Raw genomic sequence first — 19884 nt, 5'->3', positions numbered from 1 at the left:
CACGCGACAGTCGTTGGGCGCGTCTTACGCCACCTCGGATAGCTCCGCACCCCTGAAGCCCGAGTCGCGATGCCTGTCAACACCATCTCTGTGGGCGCGGCTGTGACGCCCACGGTTATCCAGACATATCTCTCGCATTACCTCAATCGCCGACCTCTTGCGCAAAAGCCCACGGCGCACATCTCGTACCACGAAGGCCTCGAACTCATCCGCCGCTTTCTCCACTATGCCTCCTTCCACACGGTCGACGAATTGCAAGCCTTCACGTCGCAATGGGTTCCAGTGCCGCGCTGGGTGCACGTGAATGTAGTCGAGGTTTCCGCGACTCTACTACAGCGCTCAGCTGAACTCCTCAATGCACAATTGGGGCCTGAAGGCATCAAGGCAGTCGGAGGAACAAATTGGTGGCAGTGGAGACGCGAAGGCACAACCCTCAAGGCCGAGTGGATCGAGATGCGCAAGGACTACGACGCGAGGAAACAGCTGGCAATCACCAAAGGCGACCGCATAATGCTCTATGTTCATGGCGGCGCATACTTCTTTGGCAGCGTCGACGAGCATCGCTATCAGATGCAGCGGCATGCGCGCAAGCTCAAGGCTAGGGTGCTGGCGCCCAAATACAGACTCGCGCCTCAGTTTCCTTTCCCATGTGGTCTGCACGACTGTAAGTGGCTTGCTCGATGTCAAGGAAGGAATACTAACACCTCCAGGTCTGGCCGCCTACCTCTACCTCCTCGAGCAAAAGCACGACCCTACGACCATTATACTCGCTGGCGACTCGGCAGGTGGCGGCATGGTAATCAGCATGCTCGTGACAATGCGCGACCAAGGCATACCATTGCCCGCAGGAGCCATCTTGATCAGTCCATGGGTAGACTTGACACACAGCTTCCCTAGTCTGGGTGGCGATGGCAAGATGGACTACATTCCCTCACACGGCTTCATCCACAAGCCGAGCATGAGCTGGCGTAAGTTGGTCGTGTCCGTGTCGACGAGCTACTACTGACCCCATACAGCACCTCCCAACGCAGACGATATGCTGGACATCGAAACATCCCTCCAGGGCTCGAACAAGAAGAAGAACAGCTCAGACAAGACGGAGGACAAGGCAGCAAAGAAGGAGGCGGAGGCCGAGCGCGTACGAGGTTACTCCGTCCAATCTGGAGATCGACCACCTCTAGAAGAGGTCGCGGATCCATCAGCTACAGGACAAGGCATGGGTACTTGGATCTCGTCCAATGGCAAATACAGCATTGGACCCAAGAGCCAGCTATCAGTCCAGCTGGAAGATGAACGCGTCGAGATCAAGGACCAGATCCAGATGTACGCCCCGAATCATCTCTTGACACATCCTCTGGTATCGCCGGTGCTGCAGCCAACACTCGGAGGGCTGCCACCTCTCCTCATCCAAACGGGAGGTGGGGAGCTACTCAGAGACGAGCAGATCTACCTCGCCCACAAAGCTGCGCAACCGCTGGCCTACATACCACCACCTTCAAACAACCAGACTGCTGAGTCCATACAAGCCCAAGCCGCCAGCTACAGGCCCACGAACGTTCAGCTCCAGGTCTGGGATGATCTATGTCACGTCGCACCTACGCTCAGCTTCACCCGCCCAGCAAAGCACATGTACCGTAGTATAGCCCAGTTTGGTGCTTGGGCGCTTGCACGCGCCCAGAAGAAGTCCATCGACATCCTCGACGATGACGACATCTCCTTCATGAGCAGTGACTCAGGCACTTCGTCCGAATCTGACAAGGCTGGCTCCGGTTCTTCGTCCGACGACCCCAAATCATCGAACAAGCACCCCAAGCCCACCAAAGCCGAGAAGAAAGCCGCTCAAGATGCACGCGTTGGCCGAGCTGGTGACGCGATTCCGCCATTCGAGCGCCATATGATTCGCCAGCGCATCGATCGACACGGGCGCATCTATGCACTCGCTCCAAAGGAAGAGCTTGTTGCACTGAACATTCCTAGCGTTGATGTGGGCGTGCCAAAGACAGGACCCGTCAGCAAATGGATGAAAGCGCAATCCCAGTGGAACAACAAATTCTCCAAGCAGAAGATCAAGATCCAGAAGCAGCGTGTTAAGGACATGCAGAAAGGCTTCGAAGGCTTCGAGGGCGAGACACCCCCACCGACTGCCTTGGCTGGTAGAAGGATCAAGGGCATGAAAGCCGAGAAGGCGAAGAAGAGGAGTTGGGGTATGTCGATGTGGGCTGGATGGGGCAGTAAGCATGACTCAGCTACTGTAAGTGTACTCACTCTCAACGTCAGCCACGACAACGTTACTAACACGCCCCAGATCGTCCGCGAAGAGAAAGCAGACCAGAACCCCGACACCGAGGCCTCAACCTCTACTCAAGATCCAGCCAATACAGCCATCGACGGCACAACAGAAAGCGCGCCAACCCGCAGCCGAGCCAACAACCTCACCGCCCCAGCCGTAAAACGCTCACGCTCCCACTCCCGCCACTCCGCCGTAACCGACAAAGGCCAAACCGGGCTTCCAATGGACGACCTCTCAAAGATCGTCCTGCCCACCCCGGGCCTCGCAGACGCAACAACCCTCGCCCCTGAACGCTCTGCCTCGCCCCTGCCCTCCCCCACTAGCGAACTCAGCTCCCCCGGTGTCCCACCCAACATCATCGTCTCGGACAACCCCGACAACTCCAGCACCATTATTCCTGAAACGGATACCCTGACTACGCGGCCAACGGCTGGCGGTATCGCGTATCCGTTTAGTTTGAAAGTTGATGGCCCGGATGGAAGGGATGTTAATGCTAGTACGCTTACGCTTGCGAGTGTGAATGTTACTACGCCGCCGGCTGTTGAGGGGGATGATGAGGGAGAGAAGCAGCTGGGTAGTATGTTTCCAGCTGGTGAGTGTAGTATGGTGCCTGGGGGTGCGAGCGTTAATGAGCAGGTTTTGAAGGAGGAGAGGCCGGGTGTTGAGCGCTTCTTTACTGCTGGGGCTGGGGCGGGGCTGTTTAGTGATGGTGTGGTGGAGGAGAGGGCGGAAGAGGGTGAGAAGGTGGAGAGGCCGGGGGTTGAGAGGTTTGAGACTGCGATGGATGTGTTGGGTTTGGGTGGTAGTGGTGATGGTGGGAAGCCGTGATTCCTGCAGCTAGGGAGAGAGATGGGGACAGATTGAGGAAGTTTGGAAGAAGACGTGACAATACGGTAGATACCCAATTTTTTCCTTACTGTAAGTAATCTTAATATAAACGTACACATTTCATCACATGCAACCTTTCGCAAGTTGTCATTGGCGATGTGCTCGGGTATATACATGAAACATGTTCACAAGAAGCATTGCGAAAATTGTGAGCCTCTGGTTACTTAGAAACAGTGTAGCTGGAAGGTGTACACGCTATCGAGTTTGCGTTATAGTTCACACCAAGTTCCGCACCGGAGATAACATAACCCCGCATGACATCACCTCGGTATCTCTCGAAGACGACCGCACCACGTCCTCCCCTTCCAATTAACTGACTATACACCCTCAACTCAATCTCCCAGAAAACCTCAACTTCTTCTAAAAGCTGAAAATGTCCGTCTTCCGCCCCTCAGCCCACGCCCTCATAACAGGCGGCGCATCCGGCGTCGGCTACGCCGTCGCCCAACTCTGCCTAAAACACTCAATGCGCGTCTCCATCGTCGATTTCAACCAATCCTCGCTCGAAATCGCGCGCAAGAACCTCTCCGGCGACGTAAAATGCATCCAAGCCGACGTCTCCTCGCGTTCAGACTGGTCGTCCATCCGCCAACAAGTCGGCACCGACGTCGATTTCCTTATGCTGAATGCGGGCATTGGCGGGAAAGGGACGTGGGGCGATGAAGATTACTTTGATAAAATCCTGGCTACGAATCTAGGGGGTGTGGTGAATGGTTTGAATGCGTATGTTCCGAGTTTCAAAGAGAGGGCGGGGGAAGACAGGGAGGGGAAGAGTGCGATTGTGATTACGGGGAGTAAACAGGGTATCACGAACCCGCCTGGCAACCCCGCGTATAATGCTAGTAAAGCGGCTGTGAAGACGCTGGCTGAGCACTTGAGCTATGATCTCAAGGACACCAGTGTTGGGGTGCATTTGTTGGTTCCGGGGTGGACGTTTACAGGGCTTGTTAGTTGCGTCACTCTTGTTAATTGGCAATAACTAATGCGCATCACAGTCAGGGAACGAGCCAGGCTCGACGAAAGCGAAACCGGAGGGTGCGTGGTCAGCGGACCAAGTAGCAGATTATATGTACACCAAGATGCAGGCCAAGAAATTCTACATCATCTGTCCTGACGACCAGGTCACGGAGGAAACAGACAAGAAGAGGATGTTGTGGAGTGTAGGCGATATTGTGAATGAGAGACCGCCACTAACGAGGTGGAGAGAGGAGTACAAGAAGGAGGCTGAGAAGTGGATGGCGGAGCAGAAAGTGTAGATGTACATGCTAAACGATAATGAGTTCACTCTCCTTGGTCTGAGACAGCTCCAGTCCTCGTCCGCTGATGACTCCGACCCTCTCATAACATTCACTGTGTGTCTTTGACTTGACCAGTGCGAGACAGGCAACTCGGCGTTCAGAGCTCGTGTCATAGGACCAGGTCTCTATAACCAATAGCACCACACTTACCACAGTCTTTACCAGCTCAATATCACTCGTGATGTCGAGGTTTGCTGACCTCTCTGGTGCCTCAGAGTTCGGGTTTTCCAGGAAGACATCGTAGCGTGTGGCTTCGGATACACGATCTGTGCGCATCAGGGTCGCTCCTATTGTCGGCCCGGATATGTTCAATCGCCCATCTCGAACGTGTCCATAAGGATTTGCGGTCTGTGGTGTACATGTCACATCTATCACCTGACAGACTGATACTGTGGACTTGGCCGATGGATATTTTTCTTTAAGAGCCACGGCTGTAAGTGTCGACGCCCAAGACCACGTGGGGGCCGCATATCGCAAAGGTCTTGGAAGTACCCATGGACGGTCAATCACTCCACCTACCGTGTTCCACAAGAGTGCTTCAGGGAGTTGAAATTCCCATAGACCGGCCAGATATCTGCCCATCGATGGTAGCGCAATTTCTTTAGCGATTCCAGATATACCAGGAAGTCGATCCGTGCCGAACGTTAATGCCCGCTGAGAATACTCTCTCACGACCTTGTCCCATGATGTCGCCCGTATTTCAGGGTCTATCGATGCCATCGCGGCGGCGTAAGAAAGCTTGAATGTGTCTAGTTTCATTGTCAATGGATTGTCGAAACTGGACCTTGCCGATGGATCGTCGAATTGGATGAGCTGGCATTCACACCAGAGCTGTTCTTGACATTCCCACATCATCTCGCTTTCGGTATAGTGAAGTATCCGGGAGGCGAGCAGCCGCTCTTGAAAACACCACGCTCGATCCAGAAGAGGCATGTCGATACTCTCTGCTTGCCATTCAATGATTGTGCGGTGAGATATCTGTCGTTGTACATGAAAGCTACCATTGACTGGGTCAGATAAGTCGTGGCTTGGGACTCTGGGACGAAGACATCCATCGTCGCCATTCTTCGAGCTTGTCGCAGCGATGACCAGGTAGGCGTACTTGTAGACTGATGCCATACGCGAGGCTTCTTTAGCCCAGTCTCCTTGGTCATCTTGCACAATGCATAATGAGTCGATCCAGACATATGGGATGCCTATGTTCCTGGTAATCGTAATAGCGTCCTTGAACGTGTGCGTGAGCTCGTCCCATGGTATGCCGAGCATGCGAGTAGAGATGTTTCCAGTCAAGAGCAAGGGCATGGCTTTCCTCCGTTCTTCCTTAACACCCCAGGTGTGGCTCAAGGCAACGTATCGGCTATCAGCTGGTATATCCCCCAAGCTGCAGAGTTTGATGTCATCTGATGATGAACCGACTGAGATGAGCCTCGTTGGTGTCGTTGACATATCTGTTCGGGGAGAGCATTGTGGGTGCAGAGTATGACACTTCCTAATCCATTCTCTGACTACGTCGAAGCAAGCTTGGGAGGCAGGGTCAGCCGTAATATGTCCTGCTGGCTGAACATCCGAAAAGTAGGGTGGCTTGTCTGGGAATAGTAAGTGCATGTCGTGGGTGCTGTGGTGATAAACGAACCGGGATGAGTGTAGAAATATAACTCCATGGGTAAACTCCCCGATTTACTTGCCATGCCCGTGTATTGCACTTCCACGGTTAAGGGTGTGTCTGGATTGTTGCGGACGTTAACCAAGAGACGCCGATCGGGCTCGTACTCGCTCAGAGTGGCTTCGGTAGTTCGATGAGGACGGTAAGGAGGAAACGTGTATATCTCAATTCCTCGAAGAAGTAGCTTGCATCGAACGCAGCCATCGCGTGCAGCCTCGCGCACGTTTGACAGGGTGATATTCCCCTGATGATTACCGTAACTCCAGTGATGCCAACCATGATCCCAGCTACAGATGCTGCGTTCAGTTTGTTCTGACCATGAGGGCGCTTGAGGTAACGTCGGGTTCATATCGTGGTGACAAAGCGGGAGTATCCGTGAGACGGGGTGAACAGTGTTTGAAGGGGCGGCATGAGATGTGGTGGGGTTCGCGCCTGCACTCTGCACAAGACGGCAGGCGCGATTGGAATCTGACAACAAGCGAGACGGACAGGCATAGCCAGCTTACGTGCAGCGAAGATGGGTAAGCGGGAAGTTCTTGTTTTACAACTTCCACCAGTCACTGTCTTTGATTCTGCAGCGCGTTGTACGGGTTTGTGCGCTATGTCTCGTAGATACATTGTGCCTTCGTGTCTGGCAGGCAAGAGCTACCCTGTAGCCTGGAGCTATACACTGTCTTCCGTCTACTCACTGCATCGATGTCAGATTCGGCGAGGACCTCCTGGGTCAATCATAGACAGGCCCTTCGATCAGATAGAGACCTACGTATGCATCAAGAACGAGGCGTTGACGAGCTTTAGGGGTCCGTGTTGAGCAGGCTACGTCATGCATGATTGCGTCATCGCCTAAGAACCCACCAACCCCGAGCCCGAGCTATCGACACCAGGGCTGCCTTCCTTCTCTACACTACCCTTTCGCACATGCGCTTCCACTGCATATACATTCACTAACAGGCACGAAGCTGCTCAAACTCCGTCTCACCCTCGTAAGGCTGCAAACAGTTATCTGCTAACCACTCATGCATCCCCTCAACCACGCCAAAGTTGAATGCGACACGGCTCTTTCCACTCTCATTGGCTTCACTAGTGTGCATGAGATTACCATGCATCAATATCAGTGTCCCCGCTTTCACCTCGAGTTGTTTGTATACGAAATTTCCTTCCACATCCTTCTCTGGAGCCGCGGCGTTGGCCGACAATCCCTCAACGCTGGCATACACTGGCTTTGCCAAGTCAGCGAACTCGGGTAAGCCGTTCTTACCCACGCGACATCTTTGCGTGAGAGGCTGCGTTATATGACTACCTGGAGCGACAGCCAGACATCCATTGTCTATGGTCGCATCTTCGAGGGCGTACCAGAATGTCGTGCAACTGGGTGGATCGGTGAAGCCTGAACAGCCGTCCTGATGAGGCACAACTTTGGCGCCGACTTGAGCTGCTTTGACGATGATGAGACTTTGCACGATCCGCGGATCGATATATCCAAGTGCCTTGCATATATCGACATGGGTCTGGCTCATGATTGCGTCCCGGAACGACGGCATCAGGCGATGAATGCCGGACGCTAGACGCTGGATACGCTGTAGGTGTTCGATGCAGGGTTGTGGGGCCACCGGATTCATCAGCAATCAGACCCGCTGGATTACGTCTGCGTTGAGATGCTTACCTTTCGAAGGCAGCGCCAGAAGGCGACCTATAGGCGAAACATAGTGATCTTGGCCCTCGTCGTACGTGTGCAACTTGACACGCTTGTCATCGGAGTTCGCCAGGATCTCCGCGCTCTCGTGGACACTACGGAGAAGCTCGGCTACGTCTTCCGTTGGCAACGCATCTGGGACAACGAGGTAGCCCTCGTCGCGATGGAATTGGAGCTGCTCTTCACTGAGCCGGTCAGGGTATGACTCGGATGAGAGACCGCGTAGTCTCAACACTGGCTTTACTGTTTATGGTGAAGCGATCGATTCCTTGACAGCAACACTGGAGAACTTTGCAGCCTTAGCTTTCATTGTCGACCTTAGGTCTAGAGCATCGGGCACTGGTTGAGGTTTGTGCAGCTCCTTGTTGAGCGGCAGCATTGAGGTTGTTATTTCCCATGAGACGCGCGAGAAAAAGAGAACCGTCATGACCACCTCCCATCTGGACATCTTGCCTCAAATTGAGATTGTCTGGCACTGGTGCTCTGACGAAGTCGATGTTTCGTGTTCCACTGGTTGATCTTCTACATGTGGATATGCCTGTAGAATACACGACGACCCAGGTTGGAATTATCTGCATGCGCTCGATAGAACTTAAATACGCATGCTTCTGGGCGTGTCGCGAAGTCGGTTCTGTCGCGTGCAACGGACGCGTATGAGCGCGGGATATTACATCGTTCGATGCAACACGCGAGTAACAGTATTGGGACTTCAGAGAGTCAATCACCAGGTGACTGCGTCGTCGATGTTATTTGCAACCTTTTGTAATGAGATACGAGCATCGCACTTTATAGCCCATGGGAATTGATGTGCAATGCCTTGCGTCGAAGGATGCAGGTGCCTGGACGTGACACGCCCGTGCCTCCCTTAGCGTGCTACGCCCCCGCAAGGACGTCACCGTGGTACAACTTCCCTCCCTGTCAATCCAGCAACACCATGGACGCACCAGTGGGACAACCGCTCCGAAATCTCCCTCTAACAACGAGACGCATCGATATCCAAGAGTACTTCACAGCATTGACAGGCCGTGGTGCTGACACTCCTACGACTAGGGTGGTAGACACTACGCGACGGGAGCTACTTCGGTGAGTACCTAGCCCTGGACGTAACAGGGTAGACTACCGGCGCGCCGGCATTAACACGCTACCAGTGCCATTAAAACGCGGCAATACGTAGCGGACTGCATAAGAAAAGTTCGCAAGAAGATTCAAAAGTCCATCGATAAAGCCGGAGAAGGCGCTAGCTGGGACGAATGCTACAAGCCCGTTCACAAGTACCTGTGCTTTAGCTCCGCCCAGACGCGGGCGTATAACTCAGCCACCGAGTATGAATAGGTTCCTCTTGAACTTGCCTGACAATGACATTAATGGATGGTATAGGGACCTGAATCGTGCAGTCTATGACTATGGCGCGTTGTCTTGCCGAAGGCTGACTGGTGAGATCCTGAATCGTCTACCGGAAGATGTTCGAAGCAAAATCGCTGGATACTTGACGGACGAAGGCATACCAGTCGTACTGCGCGTACCGCCAGTTGCGTCTGATCAGACGTGTCCCGGCAGAATTAGCGTCCGGGACGCGCTGGCAAACATGGTGACGGACGGCCGCAAACACCATCTCAACTGGAAATACATGGGCTACATGACACACCACGTCGTAACGACCTGGTTCCGCGTCAACACCTTCCTTGTCCACGACTCCGTGGCGTTGGATACTTTCTTCCGCGACATCTGGCTTGGCGACCAGGTCTTCCCTAGCATCGTACCTGCGGAGCACTTGCGTTGTCTAAGCGTGGTGTTACGGGGTGAAATGAAAGACTACGAGCCTCAGAAACGTGAATGTACGGGGAGGACTCTGTGTATTAGGCCAGTGAGGCCAGCGGAGGTGTTTAGCGAGCATCTTGAGCTTGTGCTTAAGATGAAGGAGCTTCGTGGCTTTAGACTGCATGTTATGATCCAGGCGTCCGAGCTGGAGAGGGTCGAGGAGATTCTGAGCGCGGTGAGGGGCGTGAGGGCGAGACTGATGAGTAAGGGTGTGAGGGTGCTGTTTGATTGGAGAGGCGAGGAGCTGGATGGGTATTTCAGGGAACTGCAGAAGATTGGGGTTTGATGTAGCGATTTGTTGAGTAATAGTGCCTCTGGGGTCAGTGGACGACTAGCGCTCTAGTCCAATGAGACCTTCCACTTCTTGTGCAATCTTACCAAACGCCATAGCACGCTCTCCCTCCGGTTCCGCTACCACAGTCGGCTTCCCACGATCAGCATCGTCGCTGATACTCGCATGTAACGGGATCTCGCCTAGCATGTTCAGGTCGTACTTCCCGCACATAGCTCTAATCTTGTTCATATTCCCAAACACTTCATGCACGTCTCCGCAACCCGGGCATTTGAAGCCCGCCATGTTGCACACCAGACCCAGTAGCTTCACATCGACTTTGCGGAACAGTTCAACGCCCTTCACCGCGTCTTTGAGCGACAGATCCTGGGGCGTCGATACAATGAGTGCGCCGTCTAGGATGAGCTGCTGGGTGATTGTGAGTTGGACGTCGCCGGTGCCGGGTGGCATGTCGAGGACCAAGACGTCTAGACCACCCCATTCGACTTCGTGGAGGAGTTGCTGTAGCGCTTTCATGACCATTAGACCGCGCCATGCTACTGGTGAGGATTCTGGGATGAGATAGCCCATGGACATGGATTTTAGGCCGTAGTTGGAGAGCGGGAGGAGTTGGTTGTCTGGGTTGTGAGATTAGAGGTTGATGGGTAGCTGGGTTGGTGTGAAGACTGACTTGCTGACAGTCGTGGTTCGCCAGATAGATTGAGTAAGGTTGGTATTGATGGGCCGAAGATGTCGGTATCGAGGATGCCGGCTTTGTAACCACGACGCGCAAAGCTCAAGGCGAGGTTGACTGCAACACTGTTTCAGTATTGCGGATTGGATTTGGTCATAGACGGTAAGATATACCAGCAATAGTACTCTTTCCAACTCCACCTTTTGCAGAGGAGACAGCAATCACTTTCTTCACATCTTTGATATTCCGCTTCTGTGGCAAGCCTCGCTGCATCCGCGGCATTTGCGGAGGCGCGCCTGAGCGCGGAAGGCCCTGCGCCCGGCATCAGCTTTTGCGCAATCAACCATCCCAGCGTATGACATACGAGAGGGTTCTCATGCTGCAGGCACCGCAATGTCGAGAACAACCGTGGCTTCAGCATCGTCGTGGTAGAGACGGGGGTTGCGGAGTTGATGGCGGAGGTGACGCGCATCGGCGTTTCATTTAGCCGATGTCATTGAACTTTTTTGTGGGGCACAGAGTGAACTTTCTCTTCCGACGCGCTTCACCAGCAATACCAACACCAAACCGCTTGTACACTATGGGGAAGTCCAAGATTAGAGGTATGAACTTTCGATATATGCGCGACCGGATTTTTGCTCACATGACGACCAGATTTCGATCCCGAGTCGCTACTCGACCCTGCGCCGAGCTCCAGCGAAGACGAGCGCTCCGACGCCGAACTCTCCGAAGTTGAAGATGACAATGCCGGGCGCGAACATTATACGTCGGTCGGAAAGAGCAAGCTGAGGAAGCCGGTTGAGGTGCCTCTGGGCCCGGAGTACGCTGGGCGCAAGGTGGACCGCAAAGCACTCGAGGACAGCGACAGCGACGATCCTTTTGCGAAGGGCTTCGACGATATAGACAGCGAGGCTAGCGATGATGACGAAGAGGATGGCATCAATGGCATCGAGCTCGGCGGCGAGGATGATAGCGACCAAGAAGATATGAACGGCGATTCTGACGAAGACATGAGCGACGAGGACGAGGATATGGGAAGCGCAGGCGAAAGCGGGAGCGACGACGAGGCCAACGATCTCAAAGGCTCAGATGACGATGAGCCCGGCGCCGAAGCCAAGACCGACGCGTCCACGATCCGCGACCTCATGTCCGCCAACAAGTCTTTCACATCGGGCATCGCTGCTGGCACGCAGTCCGATGTCGCCAAGGGAGAAGCTGTAAAGACCCAACGGAAGACATTTGATACGCTACTCAACTCGCGCATTCGACTACAAAAGGCCTTGATCTCGACAAACTCCTTGGCTGCAGAGCCTTACAAGACAGAGACCGCAAAAGATGCGCCCATCGAGGCAGCAGAGGCAGCCGCATTGACACTCCTCAACAACCTCACGAACCTGCGTCTCTCCCTAGAAGAATCGCGAACGGGTACGAAGCGGAAGCGCCCAACCTTCGACTCCGCGACCCCATCATCCGAGATCCAGGCCGCCATCCAAGCGAGCGAGAAAACCACGCTCCCCCACCGCAAAGCCGTCCTGGAGCGCTGGTCCAACAAAACCAAAGCCACAACCGTCACAAACAACAAAGCACGCCTCAACGCATCCGCCCAGCAAACCCTAACCGAAGTCCTAGACACGCAGCTCTCATCCCCCCACCTGGTCCTCCGCACCCAAACTCCGCGCTCTTGTGCCCCCCTCCAATCCTCGACCAAGACCCCCCAACCCTCGCCCGCCATCTACGACGACGCCGATTTCTACGGCCTCATGCTCAAAGAGCTCCTCGAGCAGCGTTCCGCCGACCTCAACGCAAACGGGACCGCGGAATTCGTTGTGCAGGCGCCGTGGCAGGTTGCGCGCGAGGCTAAGACGAAAAAGGTTGTTGATACGAAGGCGAGTAAGGGGAGGCGGTTGCGGTATACGGTGCAGGAGAAACTGCAGAATTTTATGGCGCCCGAGGAGAGGGGGCAGTGGGGGGACAGGCAGAGGGATGAGTTGTTTGGGAGTTTGTTTGGGCAGAGGGTGGGGCTTGGTGAGGAGGATGGTGGGGATGGGGAGAGTGAAGGGGAGGGTGTGGATGCTGGGGAGGCGGGGTTGATGTTGTTTAGGAGTTAGTGGGATGAGTAGATTCGAGGCAGATTCATGTTGCGCAGCTGGCCTGATGTTGTTCGAAAGTATATTATACTTGCGATTTCTCTCATTCGTGAGAGGATCTCTTCGTCAAGGTCGTCTATGTTGCGGAAGTTAGATATAAGTGGGCTGAGGGGATTCGAGGCAGATCAGTTCGCGAAGATCTTGGTTTGTCTTCACTGTCTTTGCTGTCCTTGTCCCCGGGCTGCCGTTCATGGTGGTTAGGCTTGATCGCGCAGTAGTGAGGCGTCTTGTTGGCTGCTTTACGGTTTTGGTGGCGCATGTCGGCGAGCTCAGCCCCCAATCTGCATGCGCATCTTCGTTGGCGCGACCAATCCCATCTTTTCCTTCCAGCCACTCGCTCAGCCATCGCTTCTCAGCCTTGAACTATCATGCCATATCTATAAGGTAGCCTTCCCGCGCTCTTGATTGTGACTTTGATTCCATCCGACATCGAACTAACATGCCACCGTTCAACGCGTCGCACTCACACCTCGCGCACAATGCAACGTTCAATGCCAGCGTCCCTACGAACACGACTTGCTGTATGTTGCGTTTCAGTCCAACCTCATCAGTATTCTAACTGACGTACTGACAGCCGATGCTTCATTGACACACGGCGTGTCATGGCAAAGCGCGTACTGGTCCGTCATGGCCTGCTCTCTAGCCGTCCTCCTACAAGAGACGGGAAAAGTCGTCAATGCACCATACCGTATCAGCTATGCTCTACGCGCATCTCCGCTTATCTGTGCGATCGACACTTTCCTCATGTTGGTGAAGTTCGTAGTCCTGATGGCTGTGGGTTGCTCGCCTCGAACTGCAGTCAAGCATGTCTGGTATGATCGCTTTGTGGAAGATGAAGATATAGGGGATGGGTCGTGGGTGGTTTGGGTCTGGCGGGACTTTTCGCGGAAAGTCCTTGAGAACGACACGACCGAAAATGACCCCTCCCAGATTGTGGCGCCACAGATCAATGTGCCTCCTGTCGACGCCGAAGCCTGTCATACATGCTCGGGCGCTCTTCCTGGTCACGACAGTGAGGAAATACGTTTAGCCGACGTGCAACAACCAACCACTGTAAGCGTTAGCCAAACGGTCGTGCCTACCCCAATAGCGACTCGAAGGAAAAGCCTAGACTCCATTAGTGCGTCACATAGGCGTTCCAGAACACTTCCTATAATAAGGAGCGATAGAAGTGCTACAATCGGTCTTTCGGCAAACCATTCGCCAGAGTTCAGTGCGATACTCATACGCCATCCAACACAGCCTAGTACTGTGGTCACATCGGGTGTGAATCAGATTGAGACCATCGTAACGCAAGGACTTGAAAGACCAGACGGTGGCGATGTAGCTGCTGCACGACCCAGCGTCTCGATTGTACACGAGGAACAGTCTCCAAACTACGCCATCGACGGAGCCCCAGCCACAATCGGACCACCTCTTGATAGTCCCAGCCCTTCAGGACATTCTGCGACGTACATGACGGCGCTACCCGGCTGCGCCGTCGATCGCAGCTGGAGACTGAGTATGGTTAGTTTCATCTTCGGCGCAGTACCGCAGGCTGTCAAGGTATTTGCCATGCAAGGAATACCAGTAACACAAATCACGGTCGCTATCTTGCTCAGTTCGTTTGTCACTGCGGAAGTGTTTCGCTCCATTGCTGGACCAGTCGGCGTCTCCAATCTCCATGGAGGACCAGCCGTCCTTCGTTACAAAAGGCTCTTGTCATCTACGCACTTGACGAACCTCGCGATCATAGTAAGCTACTTCCATCTTACTCTCTTTACATTTATTCTTGTTCTTCTCATGGTTCCTGGCCCGTCGGGCTCGGGACGCGGCGGTGTATTTGCCTATGGTATTCCCCTCTGCTTAGCAGTCACATCGTGGGTCTCGAATCGCGTTGTAGACGTGTTGGAATTCTATGTCTTCCCTGAGGCGTTTACTTCTTACCTCAAAGATGTTTCACTTCATACAAGCCGCTACAGGGTCATTAAGGAAATGCGTGGAAAGCTAACGTCGCTTGTTCCCGATTCATTCATGCTAGGGCCAAGTCGCGCAGAGTCGCACATTCCGTATTTCGTTGTCTTTCCAGGCATCTTTGTGGTCATCTCCTGGGTCTACTGGCGGTTTTCAGCCTTGATAGATACCTTCCGTTGGAGCCTATTTGCAGGTTTCATATGCCCTGCTTTTGTCCTGACGCCGGCGTGCGTATTGATAATGTTGCACGCTGTGTACGACGCTATATTCGCAAGCTCCCTTGCGACTTATGTCCGCTACGTATGCGGCGTGTACGGCACACTCGATGGATTCGCAACAGGGACCTTCATTCTTGTCAATTTGGGGCTTACCCTATTTCTCTACAGTGTTACCACTGGATTTGACAACGATTCCACGTTCAAGCCTGGTTGGACGGACGTGCTAGGCTGAGCGAATATATTATAACGTCCATTGATGTATTCAAACGCGCATTGGGTGGATAGCAAGTAGTGAACTGGATTAAGAAATAATGTAGGTGGCTCAAGACATACGCACTAGATCCAACCCCTAAATCGGCGGCTTCTCCTCCCCCTCCTGATACTCCACAGCAATCTTCTTCGCCCCCTTCGACGGCTCAGGCCAACTGGTCCTCCTCTTCGCCCTAACATAAAAGTTCATCGGCCTGATAAGCTGAAACTCAGGGTCATACGTCACCGCCTCCTCCCCCTCCTTGCTAAACTCATATCTATACACCAACTCCGGAAGCAGCACTTTAACCTCACCAAGCGCAAAGTTGAAACCAATACAACTACGCGGGCCGGTCGCAAAAGGCATGTACGAGTTCTTGGGGCGGTTGGAAACCTCCTCTGTGCCCCAGCGGTCGGGGTCGAAACGGTCGGGGTTCGACCAGATAGACGGGTTGTTGTGGATGGCGTGCAGAGCGCAGATGACGACGGAGCCGGCGGGCAGTTTGTAGCCGCCTGGTACGATACAATCGACCTTAGCGGTGCGTCCAGGTTGGAAAGAAGGGTTATGCAAGCGCTGGGTCTCCTTGACGAATTTGTCGAGGAAAGTGAGGCCGTCGGAGAGTTCAGGTGTCCACTTGGTGTTCTCGTTCACGCCGGCGTCGACAAGTTCCTGGAGGAGGCGCTCTTGGTTGCCTTCGTAGACGCAGAGGGAGTAGAGGAGCCAGGAGAGGAGGGAGGAGGTTGTTGTGAAACCTGCGCCGGAGATGGGGAGCATGTTGGGAATGACGAGTTCACGGGGGAGTTTGTTGCCGTTGTCGTCGGTGGCGCGCTTGAGGTAGTCAACTACGCAGCTGGCTCCTAGGGCTGCGGACTGCAGGGGTAGGTCGTCTTCGTTGCTTCCTTTGGGGGCTTGGTCGATTGCTTGGTTGAGGATGGTCCATAGCCTGTAGCGGATCTTGTCGAGGTCGTATGCTGCTGTGAAGGGGATGGCGCTGAGCTTTGCGTACCAGGCTCCTCTTGACGCGACCTTCTTGTTCAGGGAGAGTGATTGGGCGATCAAAATGACTAGCTCGCTCAGCGGCGCATCTGGGTTGTCGAAGTGGTGGGCGTCGTATCCGAGCGCAAACTTGAACACGGTCTGGGATGCGAGCTTCAGCATGTACTGGTAGACGTTCCAGGCTTCACCCTGCTCATCGAGCTGGTCAAAGACCTTAAACGAGTCCTTTACCGAGGCTTCCATCAGAGGTGTGTAGTGTCTGATAGCCTTGGGTGCCATGGAAGGCGGGATGAACTTATGCGCTTGCCTCCACGCATCGGTGTCGGTGTCGCAAATAAACAACGCCCTATTATCCTTGATACCCGCCAAAGGATGCTCGGGAGTGATGTGTTTGCTGAAGAACGCCGACTCTTGGAAAGCCACGGTCGCGATGGCAGGGTCATTGGTCAAGTAATTTTGCTTGCCCATTGTCTCGTACTTGATCAAAGATCCGTACTTTTGGAAGAGACGCGCATGATTTCCCTGAGCTAGTTAGTGGTAGTTCGCACGCTTCTCAAGTTGAACTCACGAGATGATCGGGAAAGACCTCGTAGTAGCTTCCCACGAAAGGAAGACCCTCTGGCCCTGAAGGGTCGCGAATGGCTTGACCGTCGACAGTAATGCCTATATCCTCGTCGCAGTCCAATACATCGTCCAAGTCTCGTAGTTCATCTCCTTTGGGATCCTGCAGCCCGATGCCTGATGAGATGTAAGTTCACGTCCATGTCAATTGCATGTATCTGCGTACCGGTCGATTGAATAATATTGTACTGCTCCGCTACAGCAACCTGCAGCGCCTCAAAGTCATGATACTGATCAATGTGAATATCCTGACGAAAGACATTCTTGTCCTGCCCGACGAGGTAAAAGCCCTTGATAGTCATGGTGCGATGCAATGAAGTTTGGAATAACGGTTGAGCGTCGCAATCTTGACAGGACTACAACGCGACTAAATGAGAGCACACCAAACTACGTATCCATCCGCAACCCACCACCTGCAGGTCTCGTCTAGTCTGTAGAAATGACGCATCGCCACAGACCAACCTCCGGCATGCGCTCCATCGTACGAAAAAAGCGCCGAAGAGCCCAATGCACCCTTCAACGCGCGCCAAAATAAAGCAAAAAACACTGCAGGTCGTGCGAACCCAGCCCGGCCGAAGCCGTTGATCGAAATTTCGTTCGAGGTAACAGATTTAGCAAGTATGCGTTGCGCGGAAGAAGCTTGGACAGAGGCCACTCGCGTGGTGGCACCTCCGATTGTCAGCGGAGGCTTGATTGGTTTAAGCATCGAGATGCCGAGGTAAGTGGGGGGCTTGGCTCCACCAACACCGGACACCTCGTGGTAGCCGCTGCGAATAGCGCTGTCATTTGTCATGGCGCAACAACAGATCCTGATGCTGCGAATGTCCGAGATCTCGGTCGCGGCGCATGCGTAGTGGATCGGTATGCCCGTTGCGCATGTGCTGGATGGGGCTATTGCGAGGATGAAGGGTCTTGGCCCAGGGTTGTTCTCATCGTTGACATTATTGTCTCTGGCGCCCCTTTAGTGACGGACGAAACGCATCTCTCTCTTTCATCTCATTCAAGCCATGGCCGACGGTGTATACACTCTCCAGGAGGTAGCGAAGCACACCAGCAGGACCGATCTATGGGTCACCCTCTGGAACCACGTCTACAATGTAACGGACTACCAAGAAGACCACCCTGGTGGTAAAGAGTTCCTACTCGAAAACGCCGGCACAGACGCAACGACCGCCTACGAAGACATCGGCCATTCCACAGACGCACGCGAGATCCTCGAGAACTTCCGCATCGGGCGCATCGCAGACGAGGACTGGACGGACCATGAAGCCGCAAAGATGCCTACGATCACGCCGAGCAGAGTGCATGTTGTTAACAACTTGCCGCCGCCGAAATCGTGGCGGTTGCATCTTGGAGCTATTGGCTTCGGTTTGACATCCGTCGTGCTCTCCATAGTCGCAGGCCGACGCTTCTCGCCGCTGCTGCACCGTCTCCAAAGCGCTGGTTTCTGGAAGGGCTTCGCCGTCTCTTCCATCGCGAGTATGGCCCTAGCCGGCTACGCCAGCTTATGGGCAACCAAGAGCTTCGACGTTGCGCACAAAGACTTCCAATCCTACCCCGCGCACATCAAAGCAAAGTCCATGTCGTCGAAGCCAACGAAGAAAAAGGACATCAACCTCGGCGTGCTCAACGCCCGCGTCTACCAGCCATTCCCGTTAATCGACAAATTCAACATCTCCCACGACACCATCCGCTTCGTCTTCGGGCTGCCGAATGAGAACTCCGTGTTGGGGCTGCCGACGGGCCAACACATCGCCATCAGACATGAAGTCGACGGAAAGCAACTCGCACGCTCCTACACGCCTACATCGAGCAACAAAGACCGCGGACGTCTGGAACTGACTGTTAAGATCTACGAAGGCGGTAAACTGACACCCTGGTTGAGCAAGCTGAATGTCGGCGACATGGTAGAAATCCGTGGACCCAAAGGCGAGATGAAATACCACAAGAACCTCGTCAAGGAACTCGGTATGATCGCCGGCGGCACTGGTATCACACCCATGTTCCAGATCATCCGCCGTATCTGCGAGGACCCGCGCGACGATACCAAGACGACGCTGCTGTATGCCAACAAGACCGAAGAAGACATTCTGCTCAAAGATGAACTCGACAAGTTCGCGGCGCAGTACGAGCAGTTTGATGTGCACTACGTTTTGAGCAGCCCTTCGGAGAGCTGGAAGGGCGACAAGGGCCGTATCAGCAAGGAGATGATTGAGCAGCGTTTGCCTGCGCCGGCGGGGATGGATAGCAAGGTTCTTGTTTGCGGGCCGGACCCGATGATGGACTCTATGGTTGGCTATTTGCAAGAACGCGGCTTCAAGGCACCTGGTATGTTGACACCATTTGACAACCTCCGATGCAAAATCCATGCTAACTCATATCCAGGCAAAATCTCGAAGCCCCAAGATGAGATCTTCACTTTCCAGTGATTGTCTCAATCGGCGTGCGGAGGCTCAGCATAGCGATGGCGGTGATGGGAGTGGGCGCTATTGGACAGATGCCTGGAGCAAGAGCTTGTTTTAGATACATCTTTCGTAAACTTGTGCAGTTGTAGTCACTACCAAAATAAACTTTACTTCTCTCAACCAATGCATTCACTTCCATACTCTACTCGCGTGTCCGAGGTATCTTGAAAAGCGCCCATGTGAAGAACGCCTAAACGCCATTCAAGATGCAGTTCGGCCGACGAAGCACCGCGCGTCTCGCATGCATTGGCGCACATGCTGCGTCTCGCACGATACAAAAGCACCGTACGAATGACGTCGATACCCGATCGGCACTGCACGGATGTGTACCAGGTCGTTGGGCGAGTGACGCAACTCCTACATGTGTCTAGTGCGCGTTAGCGTGTACCGTCAATATACATCATGCATCTAGACGAGCTTGAGAAGGAAGCAGAATCAGCAATAATCAAGAAACAACGACGACTGTTGTCTTGACTCAGACGAACAAACAACGGAGATGTCTCTTTGCGCAAGACGACTATCAAGAGGCGTTCGGCGGGTCTCGGCCGAGCCCTCTGCGAGCTATGCGACGACGCGATGTTTGAGCACGCGTATAACTACATTGGAACCAAGAGTGAAG

At 53.9% G+C, this 19884-nt stretch overlaps 6 protein-coding genes across 6 annotated transcripts; 4 read left to right on the top strand and 2 right to left on the bottom strand.

Moving 5' to 3' along the window:
• Window positions 1-69: 69 nt before the first annotated feature.
• J4E92_010214 (uncharacterized protein) lies at window positions 70-3118 on the top strand (the record flags this gene model as incomplete). Its single annotated transcript, XM_051501553.1, has 3 exons — window positions 70-664; window positions 711-968; window positions 1017-3118. The coding sequence occupies 3 exons, from the start codon at window positions 70-72 to the stop codon at window positions 3116-3118; spliced, it is 2955 nt and encodes a 984-aa protein (XP_051348184.1).
• A 433-nt stretch (window positions 3119-3551) lies between these two features.
• J4E92_010213 (uncharacterized protein) lies at window positions 3552-4434 on the top strand (the record flags this gene model as incomplete). Its single annotated transcript, XM_051501552.1, has 2 exons — window positions 3552-4085; window positions 4174-4434. 2 exons carry the CDS (start codon window positions 3552-3554, stop codon window positions 4432-4434), a joined length of 795 nt encoding a protein of 264 aa, XP_051348183.1.
• A 5547-nt stretch (window positions 4435-9981) lies between these two features.
• J4E92_010212 (uncharacterized protein) lies at window positions 9982-11036 on the bottom strand (the record flags this gene model as incomplete). The annotated part of the gene is made up of 4 exons (XM_051501551.1): window positions 9982-10559; window positions 10613-10732; window positions 10789-10927; window positions 10980-11036. The coding sequence occupies 4 exons, from the start codon at window positions 11034-11036 to the stop codon at window positions 9982-9984; spliced, it is 894 nt and encodes a 297-aa protein (XP_051348182.1).
• A 159-nt stretch (window positions 11037-11195) lies between these two features.
• Window positions 11196-12723, top strand: J4E92_010211 (uncharacterized protein; the record flags this gene model as incomplete). The annotated part of the gene is made up of 2 exons (XM_051501550.1): window positions 11196-11217; window positions 11270-12723. 2 exons carry the CDS (start codon window positions 11196-11198, stop codon window positions 12721-12723), a joined length of 1476 nt encoding a protein of 491 aa, XP_051348181.1.
• A 2559-nt stretch (window positions 12724-15282) lies between these two features.
• On the bottom strand, window positions 15283-17102 carry J4E92_010210 (uncharacterized protein; the record flags this gene model as incomplete). The annotated part of the gene is made up of 3 exons (XM_051501549.1): window positions 15283-16701; window positions 16748-16917; window positions 16967-17102. The coding sequence occupies 3 exons, from the start codon at window positions 17100-17102 to the stop codon at window positions 15283-15285; spliced, it is 1725 nt and encodes a 574-aa protein (XP_051348180.1).
• Window positions 17103-17807: 705 nt separating this feature from the next.
• J4E92_010209 (uncharacterized protein) lies at window positions 17808-19229 on the top strand (the record flags this gene model as incomplete). Its single annotated transcript, XM_051501548.1, has 2 exons — window positions 17808-19128; window positions 19186-19229. The coding sequence occupies 2 exons, from the start codon at window positions 17808-17810 to the stop codon at window positions 19227-19229; spliced, it is 1365 nt and encodes a 454-aa protein (XP_051348179.1).
• Between the last annotated feature and the right edge of the window lie 655 nt (window positions 19230-19884).

Source organism: Alternaria infectoria, assembly GCF_024043175.1.
Source record: "Alternaria infectoria strain BMP 0036 chromosome Unknown scaffold_33, whole genome shotgun sequence".
NCBI lineage: Eukaryota > Fungi > Ascomycota > Dothideomycetes > Pleosporales > Pleosporaceae > Alternaria > Alternaria infectoria.
The sequence above is the reverse complement of the archived record's forward strand: the minus strand, read 5'-3'. Positions and strand labels throughout refer to the sequence as shown.